General features: G+C 36.1%; 1 protein-coding gene across 1 annotated transcript in view; it reads left to right on the top strand.

The window, feature by feature from the left end:
• The first annotated feature begins 13,115 nt into the window (after window positions 1-13,115).
• LOC145243497 (tetratricopeptide repeat protein 38-like) overlaps window positions 13,116-23,390 on the top strand; it is a 79,024-nt gene continuing 68,749 nt past the window's right edge. The window contains exon 1 of the mRNA XM_080106454.1: window positions 13,116-13,307. Within this exon, the coding sequence (XP_079962580.1) occupies window positions 13,281-13,307 (27 nt within the window). The 5' untranslated portion in view covers window positions 13,116-13,280. The remainder of the gene's footprint in view (window positions 13,308-23,390) is intronic.

Genomic DNA, 23,390 nt, shown 5'->3' with positions numbered 1-23,390 from the left:
GCTGCATTCAATTTTTGTAGGTCTACCGTCTTTCTTGGTGACCCGTCTTTCTTTGGAGCGACTACCATCCTCGAACACCAGATCGTAGGTGTGCCTGCTGGTACCGGTTCGATAATACCCAGCGCAACATCTTGATCCAAATCATCCTTTACCCTTTTCTTCCAGTGATGAGGGACTGGAATGGGTGTGTGTATGGCCGATGGTTTCGCCCCCGGGGTAAAAGTTATATCCAGCGGCCTCCCTAACATGACTTGTAACGGTTGATGGGGGCAGGTGTTGAATGCGCTGGACTTAAAGTGTTCACGTAACCGTAACCGGTTCCCTATTATCTCCAGTGGGGGTAAACGGGATCCTCGCTGGCTTGTCCGGGACAGATTCTCTTTTCGGGCATCCACACGGTGCTGTCCCACTTTCTGAAGCCGATAAATCGGCCTTTGATACTCGATGCGGGAAGCTGCGATTGATTACTCCTAGGTCTTTGAGGGCCGATTCTGACAAGTAGAATCCTGACATGTTTTCTGAAACGTAGACCACTTGTCGCGTTTCCTTCTGACCGAGCTTAATCTGAGTCAGGACCACCCCCTTGATATCTAGGGGTTCGTCTGTGATTCCCTGTATTCTGTGGGTGGTAGGTATCAGGATCCTGCTGGTGCACCCTAATATTTTCAATATTTCTGGGCCACTCGAACACGTCTGGGCACCGGTATCTGCAATGGTCTGGATGCGGTGTTTTCGACGGCTTACTCCCTTATCCAAAGCGCACCCGAATTTAGCCTGGGACTCTGGTATCAGGGACACATCGACCATTAATGAGGGTAGTGGCTCAGGGGGACTTCTCCTGAACCCACCACTGCTCCATGCAAGGTGTGGCACTGCTGCTATTCTACCTTTTTGATTGTAACATGCCGGTGCCCCCTCCATTCTGCTGCCGAAAATATTCGATTGACGTGTGGCATCGTTTGTTGACTCCTCCGTCGACCTCTCCTGTTTCCGGCACACTCTTTGTAAGTGGCCTGTGACGCCACAATGAAAACATTTCAGCCCCCTCGCCGGGCAGTTCTTCCGCCCTTTTAACCCACTGGGGTGTGAGGTCCTCCCACACCCTTCACAAGGACTATTCTGAGGGGTTTTGAGCGGCTGCTCCTTCCGAGATGGTTTTTTCTCAGTTGTTAGTAGGCCAAAAGTCGAGTGTCCCTCTGAGCCTCGTTGCAACTGCGGAGCAGACGTCTCTGTAGTTTCTAAACTAACCAGCCTGTGAAGCTTCTGCTCCACAGTGGTTAGAATATTTGCTTCGGCCAGCAATTTACACTGGTACTCCGCATTTGCCAGACCGGCTATGAGTTGGCCAGCTACCATGTCCTCCGAATAGTTTACGGCTTGCCGGCAGTTCTCGTTGGGGCACAGAACCGTGAAATTGCAAAACCGTGCCTGGGACCGAAGCTTTGCCAAGAACTGTGCGGGTCCCTCCCCCGTCTGTTGTCTGATGTTATGAAATTTATGTCTATGCACCTCCGGGTGTAGACCTTTCACCGCAATGAACTGTATATGCCTTAAGAGTTGTTCCTCTGTGACAGAATTGAGGGTTTCAGGCCCAACTAAGTCAAATAAATGTTTATTTACCTCATTTGAGCAGGCTGTCCTTAGTTCACTGCGGATTTCCACGGGGTCGGTAAGGCTGCACATTTGTTTGTATCGGGCCCACAAGTCGATGAAAAGCGCCCAGTCCGCATCGGTGAATCCATGTTCGATACGTGGCCGGTCTGGTTTCTTGGTGTTAGACCGACTCGAGGCACTCCCTCCGCGAAACTCATTGTTTTCTCTTTGCAGATTTATTATTTGTTGAATCAACTGCATGTATTGGCCGTCCTCGTGTTGTCCTGACGCCATTATACTCCAAAAATCGTGCAAAAGAAATTATGTTGAAAAATAAATCCTGTTCATAGCGCCATGTAAGGTTTCCCAGTCGACTATCGTCGTAGTCGTCGTTCTTTTCCCGGCGCGTGCGTGCGTGCTCTATATATACTACTAATCAGACGATGGTGTCACTCTTTTGTATGTCCCGTCTTAATGGTCGTTTCTATTCTCTACAGAAACCAATTAACCTCTTTCTGAAGTGTTCTATATTCTGCTTACAGGATTTGTTCTGTTATCTAATTCATTTTGGTTAAATATTAATTTAGTATCATAATAATGAAAATAAAATAAATTTTTATTGTTTGATAAATGTTGTTTTATGAGTCTTAGAACTCTAATTAAAAAATATACAGACTTTATAGTTTGATCTTTGGATATTTTAAATGTTGAATTTATTCAATAAATAATAAAAACTCTATTTCTATCTTAAGTTGAGCATATTGGGAAATGATATGCAAATTACCATTAGAATATTAAGCGATGCTCTTTGTGTAAACAAATTGAGCGTAGGTATTTAGACAGTGTCAAAACACTGTTAATTCACTGCCTGCATAGCAGCAGCCGAATAGTGCAATGGTTAGAAGCTCCAACTGTCATTTAGGTTTCGATCCTGGCTTGAGGTAGTTGCTTGTCTAGCCGCACTAACGAGCTGTGAAACAGTGAAACAGTACTGTATGTGGATGACTATATATATATATATATATATATATATATATATATATATATATATATATATATATATATATATACTAGCAAAAGTACCCGTTGTTGACTGGGTTCAAAGCTTACAGAAAATGGACTCTGATTTATGAAAGTATGATAGATTATGAAAAGGAAGGGTTGTAATGAGATAGCTTCGAATTTGGGGGTATCAAAATCAAAGCAAAATATGATGAAAGTAAAAATAAAATAGATAAACCCCATAATTTATTATACCATACCTGTTCACACTGAAACACTTATCACAATATTCTGTGGATCTATATTAAAAAACCTTGTTAAACTTTGTGATATATTTCCATTCTATAGAGGTCAGGCGTGAACGAACACCCCATAATTTTATTATACCATATTTCTTCAAACTGAAACATAATTATCAAAGTATACTTACGCAGATAAATATGAAAAGTCTTTATTAAATTTTGTGCCTATTTCCATTCTATGGAGGTCAGGCACGAACGCAGACCCCACAATTTTATTATACCATCCCTATTTAAGTTAAAACATACTTATCAAAGTATTCTCATGTACATCTATATCAAAAACACTTGTAAAAATTTTTTTATTTCCATACTTTGTGGACCAGACGCGAATGCAGACCCCACAATTTTAATGAACCACCGTTCTGCCAGATCAAACATACCCATTCCTGTGTCTCGATACATCTTCTATCATTATATGTAAGCAGTTTTTTAAAATAGTCAACTATATAGGAGCCTATTCGTGATCAGACACACACACATACACATACAGACATTCAGCTTTATATATATATATATATATATATATATATATATATATATATATATAACATATATATATATACATATATATATATATATATATATATATATATATATATATATTGAATCTTTCAAGTCTCAGATGGTTGTTAATGTTATTAAAACTTTGCTCTTCTAAAAAAATAAAACGGTTTTGAATGATTTCATTTAAATGATAATAATATTTGTAACATCCTAAAAAAATAATAATAAATTATAAATATTATAAAATTACGTCATTAACATTGAGATGATTTTGAAATTTGTTGGGTTAAATTGTCAAAAATAGCTTCCTCAAGGAAGGAAATTGAGAGGAAGCTGATTGCAAAGAAACTCAGAATTGAATCAACTATTACGATATTGAACAAGACTAGTTTTGTCTATGCCTGAAAGAGAATCTAATGTTCTTGACATAAAAAGATGGCTATTGAACTGTGAGGATCTGATTGATCAGCTACTAGGTGAATGCAAAGATAACAAGCATGCAGCGATTTGCAAGGAGGATTTGGCATTCATGAGTGGAATCTGGGGAAGTCTGGCTAAGTTCAAGGAAAAGGTTTCTGACCCAAAAATAACAAAATGGGATCATATTAAAAAAAATCCAACAGTAGAGTTGGGGATTGAATGCCCTGTTTTCGAAAATAATCCCTCCTCAGACTTGTTCAGGACATTCCTTAAACGTTTAGAATTTTATACATCCATGATGGCGGACAAAGCAGATAAATTGTTAATACTAAAGTCCAAACTTAGTGGAAGAGTTTTCGAGCTTATTTCAAAGTTTGACATTATGTTAGAGAAGCAAAAATGGGCTCTGAATGTACTCAAGGACAGATTTTTGAATTCTAATGATATAAGGAACATTACTGAACCTTAATCAATTGAAAAATTATGTAGAAAGAATCAAAATTAATTTGACCAAGTTAGACTAATCCTTTAAGAGAGATTTTTAAGGAAGATTCATCTTCCAGACATGTGTTATTTAGAAGGATCCCTGCAGAAATTCAATAGGAATTAACGTCTCAACACAGGGAGAGATATCCTTTGATCATTGCTGAAAAGTGCCTGAAATTACTGAGTTCATTATGGTCACATCTGCCTGAAAGAGCGGGAAAATTGTATGCCAAAAATGTTTGCCATACTTGCCTGTTAAATGTTGTGGTCGAGAAATGAAGCCCTCCAGGGAATTGTTACAAAATAAGAAGGAAATTCATCATATTAAAATAATTTTTTTCTGAGAATAAAAATAATTTCTGCAAATTGTGTAATAAAATTGAACACAAAGCAAAGGATTGTTTTATGTTCAAATCTTACTATTTGCAGCTTGACTGAGCAGCACAGTTTGATTTATGTAAAAACAGTTTCTGTTCTCACAAGGAGGTGAATTGTCTGGGAATAAAGGAATTCCCTTTGCCATGCGTTTCTTGTGAGGGTAGGTCATATTTTTCGGTGACGTGCCAAAAATCTATTCAATCCTTTGTGGGTAAGACTTCCATTCCATCTGCTCACGATGAGTGCATTTGTCCCGTGCTGCATGTGACAGTTAAAGGTAAAAGGGGGGTCACTCGTTCATTTAAAATGTCTTAAGGCAGTGGAAGCCAAAGTGTGTCTTTTTCCCAGTGCCATATACAAAAAATTGTGTATTATCGAGAGGGTATTCCCGTTTATAGGCACCAAGAATATTGGTCTTCATCAACTTCAAGTGTCTTTAAAACTAACTTTAAAACTAACTTTAAAACTAACTTTAAAACTAACTTTAAAACTAGGCTCACAGAAACCCTTTTCATTTAATGCATTATTTTCTAATGGTTTAAACTTGAAATTTAAAATTTTTTGCTTTAACAAGATTGTGGAAGGAGAGCGGGATTCTGTCTAACTACAGTCTATGATAACTTAAACCATTTACTATAGTATTATAGGTTTGGATCTTATCCAGTGCCTCAGCACCTTAAAGTTTTTTTGTTTAATTAAATGTTTGAATAGATCTGCTGGTATCATTCGCTTTGGGAAAATAAGTTGTTTTTAAGAAAAGGTTTAGAGAAGGTTAATAAACGTCATGACCCCACTTCTTTTACTCATTCAATCTGTAATTTACCTAAATGCCCAAGCTACCTTATTGAAGGAGTATTGAAGCCAGTCCCTTTGTTGCTTCAGTTGGGAAGGATTACCTTGGAGGTCAACGGTATCAGTTCTGAAGCATGCTTTTAATGCAATGTGTTTTCTGCAATGCTGAATTGAATCAAGAAAAATATCCATGGAAAGTTTGCAAGTTTCGTGTGTTCAAGAATCTTTTACTTATGTAGAAGAAATTTCTACAATCTACCCGTCACAGAATGAAGATGTTATATTCCAAAAAATTACGTAAATTGATCAAGGAGTTTTATTTTTAACTAAGAAACCCACAATTTATGAGTAAGCAAAAAGAAACTATTTCTCAAAAATATTACTCTTAATATTTCTTTTACGGTGATAAATTTTTATCAGGTACTCTCACCACTTCAGGCCAACCTGAATATGCATTTACTAATATTAATAATAGTCCTATCCCATTGACATAGGCATGATCCATGTGTACTCTGCTACACGGTTCTGCTTCTCAGAGCTACACATGTATTTTCTTTTGCTTTAAATTCCTGAGTTCTGTGCATTTTTTGCATATTTTTACGTAGTCTTCTACATCTCTTGAGTACCCCGGCCACCATGCTTCCAATCTTAATCTTCTTTGCATAGCTGCCACTCCACAATGTATGCCATCGTGTACACTTTTTATAACCTATCTCTTCCATGTTTCTGGGGTAACTACCAAGTCTCCATTACATATTACCCCATTTTCTATAGTCAATTTATGTCTTATTTCTTTGAATGGTCTTTCAGCCATTGATCAATTTCCCCAACGATTCTCTTTTGTCCTCAACACTATTCTGTTTAATACTGAGTCATTTGTAGTTTCAGTAACCATTTTATCTACGGATATTACATTGGTTTCCACAAAGTGCAGAAATATGTCTTCAAATTCCTCATCGTTTTTGTCTTTATCCTCTCTTTAAAACCTCAATCTAGATAAGGCATCAATGTGCAGTATCATTCCCTTTAACATACTCAATGTCAAAGTTGAACACCTTCAGTCTAATCGCCCAATGTAATATTCTGGACGTTGTAACTTTCGGTAGTTTTTTTTTTGGGTTGAAAATAAATTCCAGTGGTCTGTGATCACTTTTCAACAAGAATTTTTCTTCATCAAGAACCGTTTTGCTTTATCCGTTGTCCACACTATGACTAGTGCCTCCCTTTCTATATTCGAATAATTGTGTTCAGTCATTGTTAATCTCCTTGATAAGTACATTACAGGATGACCATCTTGTGACAAAATACTGGATACGGAATCTTACTAGCATCAGTAGTTAGGGTAAAAAATTTGTTTATAGCAGCTCCTGCCTAGATATGGCAGCAATACTCCATCCTTGGACGTACTTGGCTTTTATATAGATAGAGGATAGCATCAGCAGTGAGATATCTACTGGAGCGGTAGAAGGATCCCACCATTTTTCCAGCGACCTTGGCAAAAGATTTGATGTACGTGCTCCATTTCAGATCAGGAGTAAAGGTCAATCCCATAAGCTTGTCAAAACATAGAGCCTCCCCAAGATGAGAGCCATCCATTTAAATTGGTGCCAGATGGGGATCAGAGCGTTGATGATGTAAAGATCGAAGCTTGGTTTTAGATGCATTAAAAGTAACCAGCCACCTCTTCCCCCATTGTACCATGCGCTCAAGATCAGAGGAGAGAGAATCAGAGAGAACTTTGTCATTTATGGCCTTTGATGTGTTGCCATAGATGGTCGGGTCATTAGCATAGATGTCAATGAATGATTATGGTGTGTGTTTTGGGAGATCATTGATGTAGATCAGGAAGAGAGTTAGGCCCAGGATGGACCCTTGAGGGACACCAGCATTAAACTGTGGGTTTCTGATTTCTGCCCATCAACTACTACTCTTATGAGCCTATCAGAGAGAAATGATTTAATAATTGAGAATTTCCAGTTATACCGTAGCTGGAAAATCTTGTGAAGTAAGCCCTTATGCCATACCTTGTCGAAGGTCTTTGATATATCAAGAGCAATTGCCCTAAAAAGGAAGCCTTTGTTGAAAGATTCACTAATTCTCTGAGATATAACTCTTAGCACATCTGCTGTAGATTTAGCAGAAAGGAAACCATATTGCATGTCACTAAGAAGGTTATTTCTGCTGAGGTGGTTGACTACTTCTCTATTTAATATGGATTCAAGCAACTTACACACAGGAGATTTATTGGTCTGTACTGAGAGGAAGATGACCTGTCACCTGAATTCTTAAATACAGGGCATACTGATGAGGTTTTCCAGGGTGTTGGGAAGCACTTCTCCTTAAGACAACACTTAAACAGTTTTGTAAGTATGGGGGCAGGTTCTGGTTGAAGCTTTTTCAATACTATAACTGGAATGCCGTCAAGGCCAGTTGCTTTACTGGAATCAAGGTTCTTGATTAGCTTAGTGACATCATGCACAGATATTTGTATGTTACCTAGCGTTTTGTCTGTTATAGGAGGAAATACGGGGAGTTGATGGCCTTCGTCGCATAGGGTAGAATTAGCTGCAAAGTTCTTGGCAAATAGTTTGACTTTGTCTGATGCTGATGAGATGACCTCAGGTCCATTGATAATGGTTGGGATAGAGCGCACACTTCTGTTCAGGATCCTGTTTGCTATTTGCCAAAACTGGTAGTAACCAAGCCGCTGCTCAGCTACTTTTAATTTAATGGACTGAGCATATAGCTCTCTTGCATTTTTTATTACTCTTTTACAGTGGTTGCTGGCAGTCCTGAAAGCAGCTTTAGTCTCAGTACATCTATTATGTTGGTAGCTATGGAAAAAGTGATTTCTGTGCGTGATGGCAGCAGCACATTCTGGAGAGAACCATGACTTGCTGTTAAGTCTTTGTTGGAATTTTTTGGATGGTATGAATCGGTCTATACCTACAATTAACCATTCGGTTAGGTCTGATACGATAGATGACACGTCCTTTTTAAACATGGAATGCAGAGGTAGATCAGATATAAATGTATGGAAGCTATCCCTGTCAGCCGTAGGGTATTGATATACAGTATGGTGGAGAGGTATGTCTGAAGACTTATTACATTTCATTTTTATCTTAACTAATACAACCGAGTGGTCGGAAGATCCCAGAGGAGATAGAACAGAACATGAAGATAGCTCAGGGGAAGTTGCGAGAAAAAGGTCTAGAAGGCTTGCATACTGATCGGTAGTATCGGGCACACGGGTGGGTTCGTGAACAATCTGAGTGAGTTCATAGGCAATGGAGAAATCATGACAGAACCTCCTCTCGTCATCGGTCTTGTTTGAGTGGGTCAGCCATTCCACATTATGGCCATTGAAGTCACCACAGATGTGAATGTTAGCTGAAGGATGAGCAGACAGGATGTGGTCAATTTTCTCAGGTATACTCTTAAAGACAGTAACTTTGCTGTTGTGGGGGTGATAGAAGGCAAATTTAATGCGGTGGTGTAAGCAAGTGCGATCCGTTATTTTTATTTTGGTTGTAGGTATGTATTAATTCCTGCTGTTGCATAAATTCTAGACACATATTCAAGGGCATGTTTGTAAGTTGTAACTGTTCCATTAGCTTATATTTATGTGCTGAATTATGCATACCTTCAATCAATCTTAGTTGGATTAATTCTTCTTCTGTTGTCTATTTTTCTGTTCCTATTTTTTCAAATTTATGGTATTTACTCGCACTTCTTAACCGGTGTAAATATTTTACTATCGATTCATCCATTTCCTGCTTCATTGCCATAAACTTGGTCCTTTCTGCAATCACCAGTCTTTTCTTCGACCTCATATTTCCCTCAATAATCTGATTTATTTCTTTGAAAGTCATTTCTTCTAGTTCTTGAGGGTAAACCATTGTAGCAACCTTCATAATTGCTTCATAACCAGTGCTAGCCATGAACAAGTCGGTGATTTCATTTTTCCCTCCTTTGTTTTGTTGTCTTTCAACTTTTTGCATCTCACATTAGCAGCATTAGAAGCATCAAATCCGCATATCTATGTATTCTGGGTCTTCCAGGACCAGAGAATATCCTATTGCCGACGCCATTGATATGTTGTGTATAATGCTAAGTAAGCGTTCAACAACCAACCTGATCTAGTTGGTGTCAGTTTATAAATATGAGCTATCTGCTGATATGCAAATTATACTTAATGCATATTATATGCATCATAAATGAGATTATTTTTACAAACTAAAACATTTCCAGATGATTGCTTAAAGTAGAAAATTATCCAAGTGAAACATGTTTTTAAGGCTGCCCAACATTTTTATTTATTTTTATCTATTTGTATTAGCATTTATTTATCATTTGTTTATTAGGTACTTGTTAGGATAGAGTTGAAAGATCCATTTTTTTTTTTTAATATGTCGTTTTAAGCAAGAACAATATTACATACTTAATTGTCATATAATATATCCCAAAAATTACGAAAATTCATTGAGTAGAACAACTTTAAGAAATTCTACAATTATAAGCAAGAAAAAAAGTACATAGCAAGCATACCCGGTGAACCAAGTGCAAGTGAAATACAAACGATTGCACTGAAAGGGACGGCTAGAATCCTGAAAAGATCTCTTGGTTGGACTCACTAAAATAGGGGTAAATGTCAGACATCTTGTTGGATGTACCATCCCCTAGAAGAAAAAGTTTAAGAAAATTGGCTGATTTGGCCACCCATTGTCTTTGTTTAGACCAGTCAAATTGGTCAATGTTTTAACTGACAGGGATGAGCTTGGCAGGCTTTTCAACGCCTTTTCTCTTTACTGGAGTTCCAGACATGCAGTTGAACAAGAAGGACCATTGAACTCAACTCTCTATGGATAGGAAGCATTTGAACGCCTCTAACTTTTTGTCTCCTTGAGACTTTATTTTAAAGCCCAAATGATTAGGCTAAGTTATTATTATATATGTTTCCCAGAGACTTTTTTAAGGTCAAAATTATCGACCTGCCATTAATGACTTTTCCTTCAACTTAACATTAATTATGAACTTCTGTAATGTCGACTCAAGTCGAGAATTGAATCTTTTCATCAGAAGGCATCATATCAACCTCTTCAACAGCTGTAATTAATCCGATCTTCAAACAGTGCTGTATCCAAATACCAGTTTCTGATGAAAATAAAAGAACTATTACCTTTCAAGGTTGTTACCAGCTCTATTCAGAGGCAAATTAGGCATTTCCTTTTTTGCGACAAAGAACGAATAAAATTTGTGTCGAATTTTAGAGGTATGCTTTGTTGTAATTGTTATGTTCATTTTTTTGCCATTGTCTTAGAGCAAAAACTCTTACACAACTGCTATTGTGCTTTTATAACCGTAAAAATGGATGTGTTATTTATTATTTATTTATTATTATTTCTAAGTGTTTATTATTAATCGTTTTCTTTACGTTACTTTTACGTTTGCTTTTACGGGTCTGTGTGTTTATCAATGTTCTTCTTTTTTTTTTTTTCATTTTTCTTAAACTTTTTCTTCTAGGGGATGGGACATCCAACAAGATGTCTGACATTTACCCCTATTTTAGTGAGTCCAACCAAGAGATCTTTTCAGGATTCTAGCCGTCCCTTTCAGTGCAATCGTTTGTATTTCACTTGCACTTGGTTCACCGGGTATGCTTGCTATGTACTTTTTAAATTTCTTACATATACGTGTGTGTGTGTGTGTGTTCTTACGTATAAACGTGTGTTCTTACGTGCAGTTCACTGTTATATGTGTGTGTGGGTGTATGTGGGTGTGTGTTTGCTATTCTTCTACAGTTTCCCTCTTGCCTTGGGAAGTTTCCGAGATTTGTATGTGCAACAATATAATGCGAACATACCTGATTTGTCTTGGCCAGCGGATGATATCTTCTTGGTCGCTGGACTTCCATCTTGCTGGGGAGTGGGGGACAGATTCATCAATGAACAACAAGATGGAATTTGAAGCTTCAATCTTTTTTATTCAAGGCAAGCCTAACATCTCGGACCCCTGGTTTTCGGGAGAGACCCAAAATCTCCCGTCTACATTCCTCTGCTGCTAAGACCAACTCCACCCATGTGGTCGTCAACCGGAAGGCCTACGACCACAATTCCTGTGTCACCCCTTAATTTCTGGTACATTCTATCTAGGTCATTCAAGGTGACTTGGGTTTGATGCCTGTCAAACCTAACCTTCTGACCCTGCTAACTCGCTGATGGGAAATCAAAATATGCTTGTATAACTTTCTGTTTCTAAAACTACCTAGATAGCAATTAAACTGGGATTCCCAATACTACACTATACTAGTAAAAGAAAAAAAGTCTAACACTATAGACAACAAACATTGCACGCCACATTATAAGTTATGCCCCCTCTATGTGTGAACTCTTTATTGTCTACTTTATAACATCTTAGAAAAATGCAATTTTACTCAATTTTTCGTAAAAAATTGCGGTCAATGTCAAGATTCTTTTCAACTCCAATTAACCTTTACAATTGCAACTTTTAGCAGTTTTTGGGATGCTGAAAGCGAATATAACATTTAAAAGAGAAATAATTTTCATGATATGACGAAAATACTTTTTCAAAAAAGGGGATCATTTTTCTATATAAATTTAACGTAAAATGAGCACCCACTTTCTGACCACTTAGTGATAATTTATTTTTTTTTTGGGGGGGGGGCTGTCCGGAAGCTTTTGTGGTAAATTTTTACTTACTTTCTACCTTTAACAACCATCTTTAGAATTACGACTTAACAGGTTTTCGGGTATGCTGAAAACGAATACTGCATTAAAATTTGCTTCAAACAAGTAGTTTTCTGGATGTAATTCAGTGGTGGCCATTTCTGTACACACATGCATCAAAAATATACGCATACAAAAATGACCACCACTGATAACATTAGGAATTACATTGCTAAATATCCGGGAAACTACTTGTTTACAGCAAATTTAAATGCAGTATTTATGGTATTTTTTACGACTTGCCCCAGCGCAGAATAAACACCACCCCATGTTAAGAACGGCTTTCGAGGTTGTGAGTGTTTATTCCGAAAGCCGTTCTTAACATGGGTAGGTTGGGAGTGTTTATATTATGCTGGCGCACGTTGTAAACATTTACCGCATTTATTTTCAACATGCCCGAAAACATATAAAAGTCGTAATTTTTAAGAAAGTAAGTAAAAATTTACCAAAAAAACTTTCAGAAAAAAATATCACTAGGTGGTCCAAAAGTAGGTGCTAATTTTACGCTAAATTTGTATCCCATTTTTTAGATAAGTAATTTTTTCATGGCATGAAACTATTTCTCTGCTCCACATTTAAATGTTATATTCGCTTTCAGCAACCCCGAAAACTTGTATAAGTCGTCATCGTAAAAGATTTGGGGGGGAGTTAGAAGGAATCTTAACATCGACCTTAGAGCAAAAAACTAGGTCATGACCTAACTTTCTGCTCCATTAATTTTCGTAATTTTTGGACATATTACTATTTTCGACATAGCAATTAAATGCGTAATATTGTTTTTGCTTAAAAGGACATATTAAAAAAACGATCTTTCGACTCTATGCACCAGCAGTTTTTTTTTTGTTGTATTTATTCGTAATAGTATTTATTTATTATTTGTTTATCGTTTCAGAATCTGTCGAAAACCACAAACTAGTCACGCGGGACGAGAGAGAGAGAGAGAGAGAGAGAGAGATGGGGGGGGGGGGAAGAAACAAAACTTTTACTTTGGTCGATAAAACACGCCGGCGGCTGATAGAAAAAGGAGGACGCATCTTTCGAAGAAAAAAAAAAAAAAATGCACAGTAACTGGCGAAATAAAAAGGTATACTACCGAATTGCTTTTTTTAAAAAAAATTAATTTATTCACAAACTTTTTTAAAAATATGATTTTATTTTATTTTTTTATTTTTTTGTTTTTAATTTCTTTTCTCCACAGACATTACCCGTGTTTTTTTTTGTTTTTTTTTTTGTTAACTGTTTAATTTCAATCAATGCATAAAATTGGAGATGTTTTTTTTTTGTCTCGCTTTTTACACGATCACTGAATGTAGAAATATTTGTGTTCACACTTTTTGTTTTCATCTCTATTGCTTATTTGGTGCTTCTTCAAATTGGCACTTATGGCAGCAATTGAAAGAAAATGCAGAAAAGTCTGTACGATTTGCGTACTCGTTACAGAACGAAGATGTCATATTCCAAAAATTACGTAAATCGATCAAGTAGTTTTATTTAAAACTAAGAAAATCAAAATTTACGATTTTAGCGATTTTACTACTAAACTGCATTGAACATAAGGCTGAGTTTTTGGCTTCGACACTTCGATTTTAGGGTACTAGTAGTACACTTATTGATCAGTGCTGACTGCTGAAATGTTATTATTTAGAAAGTCGTTCTTAACATGGGGAGGGTGTTTTGTACCTATTCTCTACTTAAACCTTACAATTTAATAAAAAATAGACATCATAAAACTTTAATTAAACTTGAAAATAATACTATTAAAAAAAAAAAAAAAAAGCGCGGATCAATAAGTGCACTAGCACCGATTTTGTTTGTACCCTCCCCTTTTTTCCGACGAAAACAATACAACTCGTTTAGTCGTAAAATAAATCTATTTGATCAGATTACGTGATTTTTAATTTTTTTTTTTTTTTTTTTTTTTGTACACAAATGGAATAACTGCAATTTATGTCATTTCTTGTTCGTGTTCTTCGGTGGTTTTAACTTATCTGTGTTATTATTATTATGATCACTAGCGGGACTTGTGGAAATTCCGCAGCGGCATCTTTCAGATGTAATTACTGCTGCTGGGCATTCTTTAGCTGTTTAGCGTAAATAATGGAGACCCCGCGATATTATTGTACCTATTTACTATGCCTCCCCACGGGACAGAGTTAGACACCAGGGTCGTTTTTTTAACGTGGAGAAAATAAAAATTGTCTCAGTCGTGAAGGATTTCTCCTCCACCAAAAGAGAACAAGAAATGGAAGTGCAGCAATAGCATCTGAAGAACAGATACTACACTTTGATCTGGACCAAAAGCCCCGCGATATTATTGTAGCCCTTTTGTTAAAACTGTAAAAGTATTTATCTAAATAATCTGGTTAATGTAGTGTCAGAATATATCTAGTTATTACGGTTTATCTCCAATATCCTTATAGGAGTCTGTGACATATTTCCATTGTATGGACACCGCCCGGTGCGAACAGAAACCCCACAATATAATTATATCATCTTTAAATAGAACAGATACTACCCTTGGATCTTGGCCAGAAGACCAAGAAAGTATATTTTAGTTTCAAGCATGGCCCAAAAACATAATTTTTTTTTTTTTTACATAGCGTTTCGGTGATCGGGAGATCCTATTTATTAAAAAGGAGGATAGAAGGTAATAACATACTATGAAAATCAAATTACCGTATCTACATACTAATTTATAATCTGGAAACCGTGACACACGTACGTACCGTAAAGGTACTACTGTATTAATATTTAGATAATTATTATCATTATTTTATGAATCCCTTAAAAACTTTGCAAAAAAGACTAAGTGAAATGGTTCTTATTTAGAATGAAACCTAATCTATATAAATAAAACAGTAGATGTATAAATATGTGTGCGTGTGTGTCAATATTTAACCGATCAACTCTTAAACTACTGGTCACATAATACTGAAATTAACAGGAAATGGTAATCATACACCAAGGATGGTTTATAACGAGCAAAATCTTTGTTTGGATGGATAACGCGTACAGACATATCTCGGCAAGTTGAAATATACAAAAAGTTCATTTTAGCTTGCCATCATATTTCTATTAATTTTGCACATGCGCAAATTCAATCACAGCTTGAACTGGTTTAAACTAGTTTTAGATAAAATACATTAAAGAAAACATTGAAGATTTTATAGTCGTCCTACGCAAAACATTCACAACAAGCACTCGTCTAGTTACAACTACTACAAATACTACTCTTTATCCGTGCCTAAATGTAAACGCAAATTCCATGAACAAAGTTCTTTTTCCTAGAACTTCCCGCCGTTGGAACTATTCTGCAGGACTGCTTTCTAGCTGACTACAACATGGTCGTTTTCAAGTCAAATGTAAACAAGTTCTTGTTGAGCCGTCCCTTTAAATAATAAAATTCTACCCAATTTCCACCACAACAAATCATTACGCTGTTGGCACACTAATCACTTTACACTCATTAATCCTTATCCTCGAATGGCCTTCAAGTCTTCATAAATAGTGCTTCCCTTGTAAAAAAAAAAAAAAAAAAAAAAAAAAAAACATATGTACTTTTAAAAAGTAGATGAAAACCTTCAGATAAATCCCCCACCGCTATCATTCTCCTAAAAAAAAAAAAAAAATGATTGAGATTCTACTATTTTTATGATTTTTATGCAATTACATGTGAACAACCTGAAAAACTTTTGGGAAAATAAAAAATAAAACAATTGTTTTAGAATTTAGAATGGGAGATCAATTTTGCATATAAATTTAACATAAGATGATTAATGAATCAAACTGCTTAGCTGATTCATGGTGACTTTATGTACGAGTAGGCATCAGCTCAAATCATTGGCAGGGCTTGGCACGTTTTGTCGATTCTTTATCAGTGAGAGAGAGAATGTTCCCAATGTTTGGTGTTTATTTTTACTTACAGAAGCAAAATGTTGTGGAGTAAGCTGATCTACCCATTTAAGGAATAATGGACTTACCCAGAGATAATAAATATAGTTAATAGTGTTGGGACCATTTCCATATTTTTCCAGATTCTGATACAATTATTGAGTTTGTACTAAACTTCTGATTTCGATTCTTTGTAAATCTTTTACTTTTTAATCATAAAGTTGCTATTTTTTGTCGATTACCAAAAAAAACAAAACAAAAAAACAAAACAAAACATGTTAGATGTGCAGATATTTTCTCAAACGTAAAAATACAATTATGGAGGGGGTGATCTATAGATTTTACTTTTAATGGTAGTTTAAAATCAATAAATATTTATGAATGAAATGAAAGATTTTGCTTTAAACAAAATCCAATAAAAAAAGCAATTAAAAGAATTGTTTTTGGCATCAGAAAATAAGCAAAAATTTTCCGATTCTGATACCTCCAAAAGTTCTGATTTTTCTGGTTCCTGATTCCGATTAATCTTCCCAATACTAATAGTTAAACGTCAGGATTCATTTGGTGTCAGGTTGAGATCGCAGACACATAGCAGTTGAGGCTCAACCTTAACACTTGATCTGATAGAAACTGGGTCATTTTGGTGGTCTTTTATCTCGTAGCATTAGTTCTGGATAGTGCTAGGAGGGTCACCCTCCAAGGCCTTACCTCCTGTCTTTCAGGTGGAGTAAGTTTATTGCTTACTGCCTGAGTTGCCCCAATTGGGGAATGTTGTCTTGGAAAATTTTTAAAGGCCAAAGTGCTCTTCCTTTTGGAGTGCTGGCTTGACTTCCCCCACCTTCCTAACCTTATGTCACATCTTCCTGCAGAGGGAAGGAAGTGAATACTGTGATTCGTAGCAGAATCATGACATATGTTTCTGTAATGTAACATTTGCTAATACACTTTTATTGTTAACTATACCGCTGTGTTTGTCTTCATTATTAATGGCCTGCAATGCTACAATACTAGTGACGAGGAATTCAAAACTTACACTGTCACAACACAAAATGTAACACAAGATCAGCAAATACTGGTTGGCACAATCTCTATGCATTCTGTGAACATATGTCTGTGTGCATTCATGGCACAGGCCATGATCATCCACCTGTTGTACTGGTCCAAAATCATTGTAAGATTCCGACACTGGTTGTTTGCTGTGTCAAGCATGTAATCTCAATCAGTGCTGCAACAAAAAAATTCTCCCTCCAGATAAAATCGAAAATCTTGTTTAAAACAAGTAACAAAGTTTTATTCATTTTGAGATTACAGTGATGCTCATTTTCTTTTCTTTCTTTCTTTTTTTTTTTTTTACAAGGGAGTCACCACTTATCAAGGCCCGGAGGCCATTCGAGGATAAGGGTTGATGAATGTATTGTGGTAGCGTAGTAATCGTTAATGGTGTAGGTAAATTAGAATTGGATTATTTAAGGGAACGGTTCAACAAGAACTTGTTTACATTGGACTGGAAAGCTACAATATTTTAGTCAGCCGGGAAGCAGGCCAGCAGAACAGTGTTCCACAGGCAGACAGTTCTAGGAAAGAAGCTTTGTTCATGGAGTCTGCATTTAAAGTTAGGCACAGATAGAGAATGGGGGGAACTAGATAGTAGTTGTAGCTAGTTGAGTGTCTTTTGTGAAAGTTTGGAAAGGAAGAATCATAGATTGGAGTTCAGTGGTGCACTTTCCATGAAAATAATGATAGGGCAGAGACAATGTTTCTTCTATGGTAAAATATTGCAGACAAGAGAAAAGGGTGTGATCCAATTATTTTTCCAGCAATCTTAGCAACAAATTTGATGTATGTATTCTATTTCAGATCAGGAATGAAGGTCAGTCCTAGAAGCTTATCAAGACACTGCTTCTCCAAGATGAGAGCTATCCATTTCATTTGGCGGTCAGAGCGATGATGATGAAAAAAAGCGAAGCTTGGTTTTATCTGCATTAAAGTTAACCAGCCACCTTTTTCCCCATTGCACTACATGCTCATGATCAGAAGAGAGAGAATTAGAAAAATCTTGGTCATTGCTGGCCTTTAAGTAGTTGATATAGATTTTAGTGCCGTCTGCATAAATGTCTACAAATGATTTGAGAATGTGTTTTGGGAGCTTATTTATGATGATCAGGAGGAAAGTTAGGTCGAGGATGGAACTCTGAGAAATGCCAGCGTTGATACTATGAGCTTCTGATTTCTGCTCATCAACAACTATTATGAGCTTATCAGAGAGAAAGGATTCAATACTTAAGAGAACATCTCCAGCTATTCCATAGCTTGCTGTCTTGTGAAGTAGACCTTTATGCCAAATCTTACCAAAAGCCTTTAATATAACAAGAGCTACGGCTTTAGAAATCAAGCCCTCATGGAGAGATTCACGAATCCTGTGTGATATTACAGTTAGCACATCAGCTATAGAGCTAACAGAACGGAAACGATATTGCATTTCACTTAGGTTATTTTTGCTGAGGTGGTTGACCACTTCTCTATTTATCACAGATTCCAGCAACTTACTCATGATACACAGGAACAACAGACTTGCAAATAAGAAATCTTAGTCTGACCAAATCAAAATGCAAAAGTCCAGTAACTTAGAACCAAAGTCACATCTTGTTTGGAGAAGCACATATACCCAACTACCTGTGAGACACTCAGAAATCAAACCTTCCTCCCTCACCCATCTGCTAAAACATATGTTGATATCACCAGAACCACACTAGAAAAATAACTCCGGGGGCTCAATGTCTGTCTTATTTGTGAGCATTTTAAAGCTGAAATAGAAAATTGTCACCTAAGTTTAAATAGAAAATTGTCACCTAAGCTGAAATAGAAAATTGTCACCTAAGCTGGAATAGAAAATTGTCACCTAAGCTGAAATAGAAAATTGTCACCTTAGCTGTAATAGAAAATTGTCACCTTAGCTGTAATAGAAAATTGTCACCTTAGCTGTAATAGAAAATTGTCACCTAAGCTGAAATAGAAAATTGTCACCTAAGCTGAAATAGAAAATTGTCACCTAACATCGTAGATCATGATGTTAGAATCATCAGATCACATTACAACATTTAAAAAATAAATGTTAAAATTTCAATGATATTTCTCGAGGTTGAGATTGGCTGTGGGGTTTGTTCCTTGCTAATGAAGTCAGAGATGCTTCATGGCTGGGTTCGAATCTCATGACCAGTAGTAATCGTGTCACTCTGCACTGATGGTCCCCGAAAGGATGAAACACTAGTGCCTGTAGGTATTAAAAAAATTATCATTGTAATAATTACAGATACAGGATGTCCCAGAAGTTACACTCCATACATTCATCTCCATGAAGTGGCCACCTTGATCACCAGATCTATCCTCCTTAACTTTTTTTTCTTTGGGAATATCCCAGATCTATTGTGTACTAAAATCGTCCATTTGTTCATCTAATGAACAAGAAAATAGTATTATTTGTATTTTTATGAAAACCTAGATGATGTGGGAGTTTTGGAATACCATATGTATATATATATATATATATATATATATATATATAAAAGAAATGTGATTGATAATTTAAAATTTAAAAATCAAATTATAATTAAATTAAAAATCCGTTTCATAAGAAGGAACAACAACAATAAATTATCTGTACGATCGTTTCGGAAAACAATGCTTTTTATTGTGGTATACATCAAGTTATGTACAATAATTACATATAGTTTTTTAATAAGCAAGGTCTCCTCGTCAGCAAAATTTGAAGGGTTTTTATTGAATTTAAAAGACACCATAAATAAACCTAGCATTAAAAGTAAGGCAGATGAATCTTTTAATTTTTCGCTTTTTGAAATCAGGAACTATGGTTAAAATATTCATTTAGATGTTTGCTATAGCTTTTTATCTTATTGAATTTATATATATATAAAATGTTTTTATTTTACAACCTCATAAAAACAAAAACATATTCAGCTCTTTCTTATTTGCTCTTTTCTCTATCACTCTTTCTATTATTTTTTACCTTTTTCTATTTTCTATCCTTCCCTTTTTTCCCCTTCTTTTCTTTCTTTGTTAATGATCCCCATTATCAATTTTGGTTTCGATTTCAATTCTAGCTGATGGCACTCAAATCATATATATTTTTTTTTTTTACTTTGGAAATCATGACTATATATTGAGTACAATATAATATGAAATAATCGATTATAATAATAAATATGAAATCTGTATAAATTAAAATATCATATTCAAGCATATTTTATGACCGGGCAATGCCAGACACCCCTGCTAGTATAATATTAAACATAGGCCACCGGTTTAATATTTTCTTTTATTTTAGAAATTAATTTTTCCCTGGGCAGTGGCAGGTATACCTTCCAATGAATCACACATATCAGTGAAGGCTACGTCCTTGACAATCAGGCCAATAGTAACCTTACATCTGTTTGGCTGAGGTATGGTTCTTTTCAGTTCTAACAGTTCTACCTTCCAGGCTTTACTGTCTCACATTGAGAAGAGATTAGCTTCAAGTTTGAAGCGCTCCTAATGATGAATGCTGATGGGCTGCTCAAGCAATTTTTTGTAGGCTAGAGCACATTTCTGCTTGCACATCCCAAACCTGACCTCATCTTTCATCTCACCATCTGCAGAAGAGGTAAAATAACATGATAGACAGTTGGAATACTTAGTTAATTATTCAGTGTAGCTTTTTTGATACGCTTGCTTGAACTTGATTGCTGTATATCAAATTTTTTGATACTGAGAAATAAAATTTTGTAAATGCTTCATTGACTATGAACAAGCCTGACAAGGGTGGAGGTGAAAGAGAGCAAAATGCAATCCTGGTATTTTAGATAAAAAATTGTTTTTTTATAAATATAGAGCACAAGCTCTATATTTAGTCTCGACTAACATCATTGCACAAGAAACAGATTCAGATCTGACTCTGACTCTATCAGATCAGACTGTTCAAAGCCTGTCTCTGCTCTATCATTATTTTCATTGCAAGTGCTCGTCTGAGCTCTAATCTATGCCCCCCACCCACAAAATTTCACAATAAGTACTTGTCTAACTATAATCACTATCAACGATTTCCCTAACTCTGTACCTAAATCTAAATGCATATTTCATGAGCAAAACTTCTTTCCTAGAACTGCTTGCTTGTGGAACACTGTTCCACTGGCTTGCTTCTCAGTCGATTACAACTTGGTAGCCTTAAAGTCCAATGTAAACAAGTTCTTGTTGCGCCATCCCCTTAAATAATCCAAATTCTATCCAATCTACACCATTACCGATTACTACCACTACTACCTTACATTCATTAACCCTTATTCTCGAGTGGCCTTCGTGTCTTGATAACTGGTGACTCCTTTGAAAAAAAAAAAAAAACTAGCTTTCTGATCTAAAATGCACCAAACATTAAAATTATTTTCTTCTTTTCCTTTGTAAAACTGAATTATGTTCTGCAAAGTCAAAAACAACAATTTCCCTATATAAAAAAAAAATAGCAGACTAATAAACACAATGGATAATATTTGGAAATATAAAGAACTTGAAGCATGAAAACGTTTTTCCAAACAATTACTGGATTTGGCATTAAATAGCACGTAAAGCTTAAAAATAGTACCTGATACCTCCTTTCTAAACACTCAGTATTATAAGGGGGGGGGGACTAAATGGCAGTGGAGTAATTCTGGGAAAGGACTGGCGCCCTCCCCTACACTTTGGTGTATCACCTCATGAAAATGAAGCCTTCGGGTCGTCCTGAATTATAGTCGGTCACTTAGCTTTTAACTTATCTTTTATAGGGTGTTGTTATTATTATAACTGTAAGTGAAAACAACAATTATTATTATGCTGTAAGCGAAAACAACAAAACCAGATTTGACTGCTCCAATTTTTTACAATGACACAAATCAAATCGTTTTCTGGTTGCAACAATCAACTTAGCTGAACTAATTTTTACAGCTATTCCTATTGCATGCACATGTGCAGTCAGATGTTACATAATCAGCTTGTTTTTGATAAAGGAACAGACATAGCACTGTGTTATCTCTGTCTCTACTGTTATATAAAAGAATCTTTGTGTGTGTGTGTGTGTGTGCCTGTTCTCCATGGATTTGAAAACGGCTGGGCTGATTCTTATGAAATTTCACACAAAGGTACTTTACATGCCTGGCAGTGTTCTTAGATAGGTTTTGTATTTTAATCAAAGTTAACATCTTACTAAACCTAACATCACAAATGCATTTGAGAAGTTTTATTATTACACAAGCCGAAAGGCCTGACATATAATATCAGCAGTAGGTTCTTTGATATGACAAGGATGCATTTTAAATGAATGTTTCTGTTTAGAGCACAATTGAACCATGATACTTGACTTTTGCATTTTAAACTTTAATTCAAGCCATTATATATTAAAATAATTTTATAAAATCAACAGTAGGTTCTCTACAGTGCAATATAGACTACAATGTATTGTGGAAAGGCATGTGAAGCTTCTTCCCCAACCAGAGGAAGCAATCAATCAATTTGATTGAAAAATGGAAGATTACACCGATTTTGATGACAGTGTGAAATGTTGATTGATCATCATTCAATCCCGGGCAACGTCGAGTCTCCCTGCTAGTAACAAATATAAGTATTCCTCGGATCTGCTAACTAGAGTTGTGAAGTTCAGTAGTCTCTTGAGTTTGTGGAAATCTGTTGCTTTAAGAAGTTGAAGCCAGAGTCGAACCATTTAAATTTTCAGGAATGAAAGTTCCCTAATAAGAATAAAAGTAAAGATTTCTGGCAGCAAAGTTTGTTTCTGATCATTTAATTCAGTTGGAATATGGATCTGTGGCACAAGGGATACAGTGTTATGTAAAGTGTTAGAGATAATTACTAGTGAGAGCAGGAGTCGGATCTTTTAAAAGTTTAGGGATTTGAATGGGAGTCAGTTGAGTGTTAGAGCTTTTTTTTTTTTTTTTTTTTTTTTATTACATTTTCACCCCAAACAAGGCAAATTGCCACTTTGGTGTAGGGGGCTACTATCAGGGGCAACAACTACTGGGGTACTATGTAGGGATTTGGGCAGCAAGGCGTCGGTTCACGTTACACTTGAACTTCTGCACGTCAGTACTGTTGGGGAAGCAGGGACCTGGAATGGAATTCCAGAGTCTTGCGGTTCTGGGGAAGAAACTATTGGAGTAAAAAGATCTTTTACATCTAGGGATCTCTACAGTGTGGGGGTGGGATTTAGTAGCCTGTCGGGTTTGTCGAGGGTGCTCGC

The sequence above is a fragment of the Euprymna scolopes genome, chromosome 22 (assembly GCF_053919585.1).
Source record: "Euprymna scolopes isolate OS-2025 chromosome 22, ASM5391958v1, whole genome shotgun sequence".
Classification (NCBI taxonomy): domain Eukaryota; kingdom Metazoa; phylum Mollusca; class Cephalopoda; order Sepiida; family Sepiolidae; genus Euprymna; species Euprymna scolopes.
The sequence above is the reverse complement of the archived record's forward strand: the minus strand, read 5'-3'. Positions and strand labels throughout refer to the sequence as shown.